The sequence below is a fragment of the Branchiostoma floridae genome, chromosome 4 (assembly GCF_000003815.2).
Source record: "Branchiostoma floridae strain S238N-H82 chromosome 4, Bfl_VNyyK, whole genome shotgun sequence".
Taxonomy (NCBI): Eukaryota; Metazoa; Chordata; class Leptocardii; order Amphioxiformes; family Branchiostomatidae; genus Branchiostoma; species Branchiostoma floridae.
Window position 1 is genome coordinate 113,914 of NC_049982.1, and position 12,295 is coordinate 126,208.

The 12,295-nt window shown below is 43.3% G+C and overlaps 1 protein-coding gene across 1 annotated transcript; it reads right to left on the reverse strand.

Moving 5' to 3' along the window:
• Nucleotides 1–1,146: 1,146 nt before the first annotated feature.
• On the reverse strand, nt 1,147–9,776 carry LOC118414640 (actin-3-like). Its single transcript, XM_035818825.1, has 8 exons — nt 9,687–9,776; nt 7,012–7,136; nt 5,990–6,121; nt 5,353–5,430; nt 4,432–4,678; nt 3,565–3,756; nt 2,019–2,138; nt 1,147–1,563 (listed from the first exon to the last, which is right to left on the reverse strand). Exons 2-8 carry the CDS (start codon nt 7,126–7,128, stop codon nt 1,370–1,372), a joined length of 1,080 nt encoding a protein of 359 aa, XP_035674718.1. The 5' UTR covers nt 7,129–7,136; nt 9,687–9,776; the 3' UTR covers nt 1,147–1,369.
• Between the last annotated feature and the right edge of the window lie 2,519 nt (nt 9,777–12,295).

The following is a 12,295-nucleotide window of genomic DNA, read 5'->3' on the forward strand; positions in this document are numbered from 1 at the left end:
TGAGTTAAAATGTGCGTCACTTTTGAATACCTTAGCCTCCATTGCTGGCGTTTTCTAATTGGAGGCCTCCAATCAGAAAACGCCAGCAATCAGCGACCGAGTACAAATAGAAATGGCCAGCAAAAGTGTATTATGAGCCCAAAAATGGCCCCAAAGAGCCTGCTATGGAGACTATACCTTCAGTTGCTAAAGCATTGTTATATTTAAACTTCTGCTATGACTATTCTTATGTTTGAATTTCCAGAATCTCATTTGTATTCCTTTTGATTTCTGTTTCGTATTGTTATGGTTACATTAAAATCTTTGTTTATCATTTTGGTTATTCTTGTACACAAGTCTTCATGTGTTTAATTTGTACTATTGCCATTATTCTGCTGGATGGTTCTCAAAATTTGTATGCTTTTGTTTATTTGAAAAAAAAATTAAAATGTACATCACTAGAAAGATGTTGTACATGCTGCAAACCAAGGGGGTTAAAATGATTTTTAACCTCCTTGTGCAAACGTAAAACATTGGGACTGAGCTGAAGATGACGTCATCAAAGCTGGAACTACAACCCGGATCATGTGGTACCACTTAGGGCTGGGTACCGGTACAGAAAATTCAGGTCCAGGTCCGGTTCAGGTCCAAAGGATCAGGTCCAGGTCCGGACCTGAACCTGGACCTGATTCAGTATGACTCATACCAATGGTCCATTTCACAACAAAGAAATCGGTTGGGTGGAGTATTAGACTTACACTGGCGTTTTAAAATCCAACAACGCTATTTGCACCTGTGCGATTGGCTGTAAAATTTAGTAGAAGTTACTATAAACTCTACTCTACTTCACTCTTGTTATTTTCTTCCACCTACAAGCGCCAAAACGTGTGAATACCGGATAAAATAATCTGTTAATTTTCTAATCGGTCCAGCATCAGGTCTACCTAATTTTTTCAGGTCCGGTTTTTCTGGACCGGTCCAATAAGAAAAACCGGTTTTGTACCGGTACGCTGTACCGATACCCAGCCCTAGTACCACTGTAATCTCCAAGCAGATCCTACGGTAGCATAAGATAGTATCAAAAGCTGGCAGAGGAGTGAAGCCGGCCTAGGAGTGTGTATGCGACCGGAGGATCTGCGTCCAGTAGCAAAACACACTCCTAGGCCGGCTACCGTTAGTCTGGGTACCATCTGGATAGTAGTTCGCTCCTATGTTCGCTTCTTCAGAACAGCAGAGAAGCGATATATGTAGTATATGATGGATGTCACAGCTAGAAGTGACTGCATATTGTATATAATGAACGCCCGAGCGAACTACTTTCCGGATGGTACCCAGGCTATACTACGGCAGGACCTGCTTACCGCAGCCCGGGCTAGTAGTAGTGTATCGCTCAGTAACACTTGCGATGGACGATGCCGGGCCCCATCTCGTCATACTCGTCCTTGGTGACCCACCCACCGAACTCCTCAGCCGTGCAGAATAAAGACCCACCCTTCCACGCGGCGTTCATCCCCAAGGCCGTGACCTTGACCTTCAGGCCTGATGGAAGGGCGGCGACCTCCTTCTCCAAGCGTTCTCCCAGGCCTGGATCCAGGATAGAGGACAACGATTAGGAACAGTTCATCGGCATCGTGTGTGGTGTAACTGGTAGAACATGCGGCTCAGAATCTAGAGGTCCCGAGTTCGACACCCGCCGTGCCCCCGACGTTGAGCCATTGGGGAAGGCACTTTACATGACCTTCCTCACAGCACAAATGTGTAAAAACTTCGGTTCATTGGCATCGTGTGTGACGTACCCTGGTCGAACATACGGCTCAGAATCTAGAGGTCCTAAGTTCGATGCCATTGGGGAAGGCACTTTACATGACCTTCCTCACACATGTGTAAAAATAAGTACCTGACTTCGACTAACTTTACCTGTGAGTGAGTGAGTGAGTGAGTGAGTGAGTGAGTGAGTGAGTGAGTGAGTGAGTGAGTGAGTGAGTGAGTGAGTGAGTGAGTGAGTGAGTGAGTGAACGAATGATCTTCCCTACACTTACCCTGGAACACGGTTGACCCTCCAGCCAGGACAATGTTGGCGCACAGGTCCTTGCGTATCTCAACGTCAGATTTCATGATGGCGGAATGCACATTCTGATGGATGCCCTCGGCCTCCAATCCTGCAGAAACAGGAGGTTGCAACAATTCGTATGTAACAGTTTCCAGGGTTAGAGAGTTCCTGATCACCCCCCCACACACACACACACATGTGACACCAATGCATTAACCCGGCAAACAGTTAGCTCGTATAATTAAAAAAAAAAACTCATTTACTTCAATGTCTTACCCTGTTTTCGTTTGGACTACAAAAATTTGCCTTTCTCTTGATTCATAGTTAGGATAAACCTGTTCTTCAGCTAGTAAGTTCTCTTTTGCATATCAATTCACGGCTAAGATATGAAAGCTCTCTCCAAAAGGATTTCTCCAGTGTCACCGACAAAAGACACCGGAAGGCTGTCTGAAACGTCCACCAGTTTCCAAAACCATATGCTGTTGCTTGAGTTACCATGTCCAGACTTTCCATGATGTACAAAATGACCAATAATCTGGTGGACGTACCAACTGATAAGTATCTAATCCCAGCTCATAAAAGAACAAGAAACAGTCATGCCTTCAAATACCAGAGTTACCGACCTAGAATTGATGTGTTCAAAAATTCGTACTTTGCCAGAACTATTGTAGAGTGGAATTTGTTATCACCAAGTACAGTAGGGGCATCTTCTCTTGGTAGTTTTAAAGAACGCTTGCAGATAGATGTGCAAAAGCTAGATGTGACGGGTCATTCGATGTAATATAACCAGCTGCTGCCGCGCCGCGCGCCTGCGAAGCTGGTGTGTTACGCCGAACGGCGGTTATACCGGCTATATATATACAGATACAGATACTCCTTTTTGACGTATCTTTTTACCTGGATGTCTAACCTTCATCGACGTATCGGTAAGTTCGTTCACGGGTGTTAGAATATTTTCCGGTTGTTTTCATCACAATTCATCTCTTGAATTCACCGTTAGAGTACAGTCATCAAGTAACCATCTCAGTAATGGCCTGTCCTAACGTGCTCAATGCACTACTTTCGTGATGGTGGAAGGGTCGACCACAAACGATGAGTGCTTTTTGGCGAGTTAGTTAGTTAAACCCTTCCCGCGCCAAGATGGCGCATAGGGCGGTGCCCATCTTCATTAGCCTTGGGCCACACACAACGCAATCACTACAGCAGGGAGCTAGTCCACTGGTAGTGGTGTGTGTTCAACTTCCATACTCTTTCCCGAATGCTGAGTTCTAAGCAGAGAAAGCAGCATGTACCATTTTTAAAGTCTTTGGTATGACTCGGCCGGGATCGAACTCACGACCTTCCGAATGCAAATAGGCCATTGCACCGGCTACTCATTTTCACCTGAGTATAGTGAGGAAAGTCGTGTAAAGTGCCTTTCTCAAGGGCACAAGATCGGTGACACGCAGACGGATTCGAACCCTCAACCTCTCGGTCACGAGGCACAAATGCCGCCACTGAGCCACACGATCGCACCGCTTTTTAGCGAAACTTACCAAGAAAACTGGGCTGAAAGAGAGCCTCGGGACCGCGGAACCTCTCGTTACCAACAGTGATGACCTGCCCGTCAGGCAGTTCGTAATTCCTCTCCAACTCGGTGCTTTTTGCAGCTTTATCCAACTCACTTTCGAAGTCCCTGGCGATGTAGGACAGCTTTTCCTTGATGTCGCGAACGATTTCTCTTTCACCTGTGAAACACGCAGAAGAACGAATGAGCCTAGGTAGGTTTGTTTTTAAAAATCAGTACAAAAGGGCCTGAATATTTACATCATTACCTATGATATGCTGCCCATACAATACAAAGAAAAACAATCATACGTCACATTACAGTTTTAGCCTCGAACATTACGCACATTATTGTGATTTAAAAGCGTTTTCAACAGCTCATATTCATACATACATATACAAGTGTTTCCCATAATAACAGTGAAACTAGCTCTGGGAATTACAGTTTAAAAAAACTTTGTTAACAGCAGTCTTTAATGTGTTCATGTTAGGTCTTGCTGGAAACACTGAAGCTGAAAGTGAATTCTAGAGTCTGCTAGTCCGTGGTACATAAGATGATAGGTGAAGTTGGGTACTTGATCTAGGCACATTAACAAGGTACCTATGGCCCAATTGGAGAAAGGGGCCTTGTCGGGTAGTTCAAGGGCGAACTCTCTCGACGATAATGTCTCCCTCCTGTCGACAACTTATCAAAACAAATGTCCATCGCTACCTCCGTGTGCAATTATTTCCAACTTCTCATATGTGGCTCATTGCCATGAGGTGGTCGAATGACCTTGCTCTGAACAATCTCGTTACAAAATTCTCAGTGCTTTTATCGGTTTGAAGACAATCATCTCACAAATGTTTGCTCGTACCTGCGGTGGAGAAAGAATATCCTCTCTCTGTAAGAATCTTCTGCAGATATTCTGTCAGGTCATTCCCGGCCCGGTCCACACGATGGATGGTGTGGGGGAGAACGTAGCCGTGGAAGATGGAGAGAGCGTGGGTCACTCCGTGCCCGGAGTCCAGGACCACCCCGGTAGTTTTGCCTGAAGAGCGCAGAGCCAGCGACGCACCGATGCTCAGGAACAGGCCAGCTGTGTTGAAGGTCTCGAACATGACCTAGAAATTGTACAAAGTATATAGTAAAGTAGAGTCATCCCTCCCTCAGCCAACCAACATCTATCGCATTATATAAGTTTCCAGTGCATAATGCCCTGTTACATACACTGGAGAGGTACATAAGTGCGAGTTTCACGAACGTGCTTCTTTAAGCCTCTAGCCACTGAATAAGTTGTACGCAACGAAACCGGTTTGGCCGACAGGCTGAATAAAGGTTCAGAAACTTGAACTATGCGGCTGCAGATGTCGTACCGAGGGATGACTGCTGTGTGATAGATGTCGGTTAGCTGAGGAATGAGTCCACACTACTATATACAAGAAATTGTACAAAGTTAGAGTCTTCTAGTGATTCTAATGATGATGGTGAGCGAGATCGTGTGGCGTAATCGTCATTGGATTGGGCTCAGGACCAGGAGGTCCCGAGGTTCGAAGCCTGGCATGCCACTTACCTTGTCTCCTGGTGGGAGGCACTTAACATTGCTTTACTCACTTCACTCAGGTGTAACAATGAGTACGTAGCTTCGGCTGGCGCCGTCCCTCAGATAGGACGTTATATGAAGGTCCCGTGTTTGAGGAGAGCTACGTCTCGAGCAGGTGAAAGATCCCACACCACTTATCAGAACATGGACAAAACAATAGTCCCTCCGGTCACAGGCTAATGAACCAAAACGCACCTGAGTCGTCTTCTCCCTGTTAGCCTTGGGGTTGAGCGGAGCTTCCGTCAGTAGCACGCCGTGTTCCTCAGGAGACACCTACAATGAATGAAGACCTTTGTTGTACAATTTTTCCCAACCGAGCTAAGTACAGGTCACAACAAGTCAGAATATGTACATATAAAAGCATCACAAATCTAGTCTAACACAAAAGTTCGGCTTCTTTGCTAGTGTTACCAACATGAAAACAGAACTGCAGTGGATGTCACTTAAAGACAGAAGGAAAATGTCCAGACTTTGCATGATGTACAAAATGACCAATAAACTGGTGGTACCAACCGATAAGTATCCAATAACAGCTTAAAAAAACAAGAAACAGTCATGCCTTTAAGTACCAGAGTTACCAACCTAGGATTGATGTGTTCAAAAATACGTACTTTCCCATAACTATCGCAGAGTGGAATTTGTTATCACCAAGCACAGTAGGGGTATCTTCTCTGGATAGTTTGAAAGAACGCTTGTAGATAGATGTGCAAAAATTAGGTGTGATGGGTCGTTTAGTGTAATATAATCAGCCGCGCCGCGAAGCTGGTGTGTTACGCCGACGGGCGGTTATACTGGCTATATATATATATTATATAGATACAAATACAGATACCTGCAGCTCCTTGTCGAACATGTGTCTCCAGACCTTCTCCATGTCGTCCCAGTTGGTGATGATGCCGTGCTCGATCGGGCATGTTAGTTTCCGGGTGTCTATCTGGGCCTTGGCCTCATGTCCGACGAGGTCCTGTAAATAAATAAATAAATGAATGAAGACTTTTATTGTACAGTTTTTGCCAAACCGAGGCGGAGCTAAGTACGAGGAATATGCGTGAGGAACATTAAGTTGTCAGTGATACTCATGTGTCTAAAATGAGGGAATTTACTTTCTATGTAATTAAATACAGCATTTCTATGATTGACAATCAACATTGAAGTGCACTTCATCTTCTGCCATGTTTAAAGTACAAAATTGGCAGACTCTTTGTTCTAGAGGAGTGCGGTTGTGCCTTCCTGATTCAATAAAACATTTAGTGTCTTTGAATAAAGTACACCCATAGCTCTATTCTCACCAACGTTTCTCAGTCACGTGTGGGACAGTATTCACCTGCTCGAACTGTTACATCTTTTCACTGTTAATTGACAACTGTTATGGATGTTTTACACTCCTTTGCGTTTGGGACAGCACTGTAAATATTTGCATAAATCTGTCTTTACATATGCAAATACTTTATGAAGTGTCTTTTCGTTAAGGTGGGTTTACACGTGTGCATATTTTCAAGTCACCATGACAGTACCGTACATCATGAATTCAAGTTTTGAATTCAATCTTGGAAGAGGCCATTTTTGCACACGAGTGTGTGAGCGAGAGTGAGTGAGAAAGTGAGCGAATGAATGAATGAATGAATAAGAATGAATGTGTGTGAACGGATATGACTGAGTGAGCGAGAGCTAATGAATGAATGAATGAATGAATGAGTGAACGAATGAACGAACGAATGATCAAATGAATGAATGAATGAATGAATGAATGAATGAATGAATGAATGAATGAATGAATGAATGAATGAATGAATGAATGAATGAATGAATGAATGAATGAATGAATGAATGAATGAATGAATGAATCCACGTTACCTGCGCGACCACGGTAGGGAACACGGCCTTGGGAGCGTCCTCCCCCGCGAACCCAGCCCTGATCATTCCGGACCCGTTGTCCACAACCACGGCTGCCATGCCTTCCTCGTCACACATGTTGAATTCTGTACATCCAAGAAAAATAGATTCGTTAGATACACAAGATAACCTAGCACGCTTTGTTTTGTTATTAGGCAGGGGTAACTTTTTTCGGGGCAGGCGGGTCTCTCAACCGCCTTGGTAACCATTTGCACCTGATAAGATTCACCCGGCGGCGTAAATATTCTCCTACCCCGAAGAGCGTCTGACCAGTCCACGGTAGACTGGACGGCCGTACTTTGATGCCCAGTTTAATAGAGCTCGCCGCCACGTCGGCCGAGCTCAATTCTTGATTTGTGACGGGCTTTTTTTACCATTTAAACGTCACTAATAACCCATTTCCACTAGGACGGCCGTTTCGCCGCGCTCTCTCTGCGACCTAAAATTTGACACATCGCACATCGAATTGTATAGAAACAAGAAATCTTTTAAGAAAAGCTGTGCATTGCCGCGTATTTTATGACTGAACTGCTGAGAGCGACACCTACCTTCTTCAGTAGGAAATGCAGCAAAAGGGGATATTGGAAATTTACCTCATTATCATAATCTATGTCACATGAATTATTGGCACATTAAACAGGTTTTGTAAAACTTTTTGACCCACAATGAATATGCATTATTTTTCATTACAAAATAAGTTCCTTCTGATGCAATTTGTGATATATCTTTATATAAACATGGTGAGTTAAAGCGTAGATTTATTACGCTGGACCACATACAGTAACATGCGTCTAGAAGATATTTTTAATACTCGCCTGGAATGTACCATTGTCTAACTAAGCAATGAAACTCGGCAAGGAAAGAAGGGCCTTTGGAAGGGGCTTTGGAAGGGCTGGGTTAAAAGGTCCGTCCAGACCATGGATCCATGGAAGAAAGCTGGCATAAGGCATTGCCGCTGGCGCGGCAATGCAAAAAAACGAATCTTTTTATACACGTTGTGTGTTTTGTTGTCTTTTCAGTCACATTTTTACGTTTTGTATGATATGACCAGTATGAAATTGAATGTTACACATTAGTTCGCGTGGCGAGTCAGGTCGCAGTGAGAGCGCAGCGCGATCGCCGTCTAGTGGAAAGGGGCCTAAACAGCGGTTCGAAAAATCACCGTTAAACCCCAGGCCCGGTTTTCTCCTGTACACCCCCCGCTGACCCAACAACTCAAATCCGTCATTACGTTATCTAAACTGCCGAAATGTCGCAATTATACCAAAGTGGGAAAGCTTAGACCTTTACTTTCTAACTACAAAGGTCTCCAGGTGGGGCAAAAATGTTGAAGGAAAAAGAAGGATTTTTCAAGGATCTTTTTTTTTGGGGTGTATTTTTGTCTTTTTTTCTTTGTTTCCATGAATGCTACATAGATACCAAAACAAAAAGAAAAAAAAAATCAAACAGAAGCCTCCCATAAAATAGTATCATAAAAAACCAACAGAATCTTAAGTGACACTAGTGGGAGGAAGGGGGTGGGGCGAGACAGACATTGCAACCGTATGATGCATTTACTGGTTCGACCGGTTTTCAGGGATTGTGGGTGTGTTTTGTAATGTATGTCGACTTTGTCAAGAAGAAATTTCAGGATCGGTCCGATCGACGAAACGCACACAAAGCATAATCAGTGTATATTCTTTTTTATATCATCATCATATCGTTCCGTGCCAGTACTGCAGCCAGACCACGGCCTTTTCGTTAGCTTCTAGTAGGTCCTGGTTGGAGATGTTGGGGCCTAATACACAGTCCTTTGTAATGTGTCCCATGGTTTGGGTTGGGTGGCCACAACGACACTCAGCTGAGTTCACCCGTCCCCATTTCAGTAGGTTGTTTTTTTATATAATTAATATAAGAGGGTTTGACAAGCCCCGTTTCTACCATATCACCCAACTCAGTTTTCAAACTAATTCGGGTACCTGCGAGTGCCCTGCGAGCGGCCTACCACTGTATGCACCGATGATATCAAAATCAACACTTTTTTTTTAGCAAAAATGTCAAAGCACAAAAATCTCAAAGCACAAGAATCCTATTGCAGAGCTCGCAGCCCTATGGCAACCTAAAATATGCACGGACAACCAAATCGAGGAGGTACCTCACGCACGTTAAAGGGCTAGCTTGAAACTCTTCCTGTAAAATATATCCTGCTACAGGAACAGCAAGCTAGGAGAATTGTTGACCGATTTGCCATGAGCTTTGCAGCAAAAGGCGAGTTTGCACTCGTGTGGCGTAATCGACAGCGCTTTGGACTCAGGTCCAATAGGTCCCGAGTTCGACACCGATCTTGTGCCCTTGGGAAATCTATTTTACACGGCTTTCCTCACTTCACCAAGACCTAGCGTCGGCTAGGGTCGTCGTCCCTCGGATAGGACGTTACGTGGAGATCCCGTGTTTTGGTAGAGCCGAACCTCCAACATGTTTAACGAGAGAGTAGGGGTACTTCCCTGTGTGAGTGGATCAAACCTTACAGTCTGGTCTCTGGGTTGGCAACTTGCAAAGTTGATAGTCGCCTGTTATGTCAATCCTTCCACAAATGTGGTAAATAATTACAAATATTTGAACAAAGAAATAGATAAATAATATAAGTCACTACTTACGTTGGGGAGTGCGCGAACTTTAGAACGGGTGTCCTCTCCGAGGTTGAGTCGATGGAAATGTGCAGAAACTCGTCCTGGGCTTTTATTTCATTTGCTCATGAAAAGCTTTAAAATTATTGCCTTTGGGGCGCATGACCAAATACGGTCATCGTGACCAAATATGGTGACAGAACAAACAATGTTTATCTCCATTGGAACCACGGACCGGTTTTTAATTGCGCTAGACGTGGAGGTTTGGAATTTTATAATCGCACGTTTTGCTTAGCCAGCTCTTCTTGGAATACCCCGGACAACTCCCCGGACAGTGTCTACCGATGCACTTATTGATCACGTGATTATGGGTAATTAAAGCGGAAACAAGTAAGAACGCATTACGAAGACAACTCGTGATCTTGAAACTGCGTGTTTTGTGCACTGTACCTATCATATGGGCGTGTTTTTAAGTTCGCGGGGATTTAATTTCGCGGTAGCGAGAAAAAAGGTCTTTGACTTTAAGTTCGCGGTAGCACCATGCACTGTAGTCTCTTGCTGCAATGGAAAAATGTTCGCGGTGGTTTTAATTTCGCGGTGAAGTGGCCACCTCTAAAACCGCTAACGTTAATCCACCGCGAAAGTTATTGCATTTACAGTATACTTTTGGTTGGGTTTGGTTTATTTCGATGGTCTATAGTGATCTATAGTGGACTGCGTCCATCAAACATTTTCTTCTTTGATTTTCTTTCATCACAAATTACCAAAATGGAGTAAGCCCTAAAGGCTCTTTCGTAACCACGTTCTTTAGAATTGCATAAGGAAACCAAGCGTCGCATTTCATTAGCGTGATGGTTCTTCACGAATCGCAAAATAGTGCAGATCAGTTTTTAGTCACTAGTCGGCGCTTTTGCTTTTCCCTTGAGCTGTGAAGAATGGTTTTTCAAAAACTTTAAGACATGACCGGTGATATACTAAAACCTCTATAGCTACTACAGTCCTTTTCTGTACATGTTATTTGAATATGCTTCATGCTGTTTGTTATGTACATTTAATATGATAACGTTAATACAATTGATATAATATGATACGTACAGTTACTTGTGTTAATGGTTGATCACAAGTTAAGATGTAACGTTACATTGTCAAGCTAATGGTGGGTTTTAATAAACTAAAAGCACATTTCCAAATCACATGCCTTTGCGTCGGCTTAATTAACCCGCAGAAGTTGTGCAACCAATTCGCGCCGAAAATAAAACCCACTGCACGTATCGACAAGAGTAGTGGTCCTTCCAGATTTGAGTGAATTACATAAATCTGTCCGGATATGCAGCTTGTACATAGTGTTCAGTACAAACTTGGTGTGTACAGGTGCACTCTCACTGGACGTGGGGCACGCTTGTGACATTGCTGTGTTCGTTCACTGCGTCACTGTTTTGTCATTCTCTCCGTTTTTTTATGATTCAGATATTGCGTAATACGTGAAAGTATGACATAAAATACAACAAAATACACCACAAGTAAGAAAATTCCTTCTTTATCTCTGAAATTCGTTGAGTATCTTCCGAACCCTGCAAGCGTGCCCCACGTCCAGTGAGAGTGCACCTCAACGCCACGGGGCGGTTTACCGGGTATGCAATACAATCATTATTTGTTATTATCACGCGTTCTTTTAGTGTAAACAAGGACTAACATCTAGAGCTACTTCTGTTGTGTTTGACTTCTTCTTTGGAGGCAGGGAAGACGAATTCTTCCACTTCCTCAGTAACATGTGAGGTGCTTGATTTTGACAGTAGAATCGTTCTTCGTCTTCGTCGGTATTGTGGGGAAGTAAAAATATATCTTGGACTTCAGGAAAAATTGACGATTTTATCAATAATAGAATCGTACTCGATATTCTGTATGCACATACAATCAGTTAATCTTTGTATGTTAGAATTTAGATTATTTACCCGTTTTGGATCACTCCATGTAACGTTATTTGATTTTGTTCACTTGCAATTAGCCCCAATGGACATGAATTTGCAATAAAACATTTCCAGTAGACCATTTCCAGTAAGAAATAAGCAACTAGAGATAATATAGAGATTTTCTGATCACTCAGCTGTACAATTCAAAAGTGTGGATCTACACACACACAAACACACACACACACATACACACACACACACACACACACACACACACACACACACACACACATATATATATGTGTGTGTGTATGTATGTGTGTGTGTGTGTGTGTGTAGATCCACACTTTTGAATTGTACAGCTGAGTGGGAATTGTGATCATTATAACTTGATTAATGCACTTAGGCAGGGCCTTTCATTATAGTCTCATGTGTATTTAGTACGAGGCAATTTAGTCTTCGGACTACCATCTTGTACATCACTTTGTGTGTGTTTAATAACTAAACCAGTTCTCTCTCTCTCTGAGATAGAAAGCCATTTTAAACTGTCCTCAGATCCTACCATGCAGGCCATTAACCACCTTGACATTGTACTTTACTACTTTACTCAGGGTAACGGATATCCCGCACAACTGTAATGAATTTTCCCAGCCGCAAACTAGAACTTTGCCGACGCGTAATCTAATTTCAGACCGGCAATTTCTGAAATGGGATACTTTGGAATGAAAT

Bases quoted from the DNA above. Each gene is read 5' to 3' on its own strand.
- LOC118414640 (XM_035818825.1), bottom strand. From the start codon at position 7,128: ATGTGTGACGAGGAAGGCATGGCAGCCGTGGTTGTGGACAACGGGTCC. The intron at 6,122-7,011 runs GTAACGTGGATT...ATTTATTTACAG, and splicing joins TCCCTACCGTGGTCGCGCAG to GACCTCGTCGGACATGAGGC. The intron at 1,564-2,018 runs GTAAGTGTAGGG...TCCTGGATCCAG, and splicing joins AGGGTCAACCGTGTTCCAGG to GCCTGGGAGAACGCTTGGAG.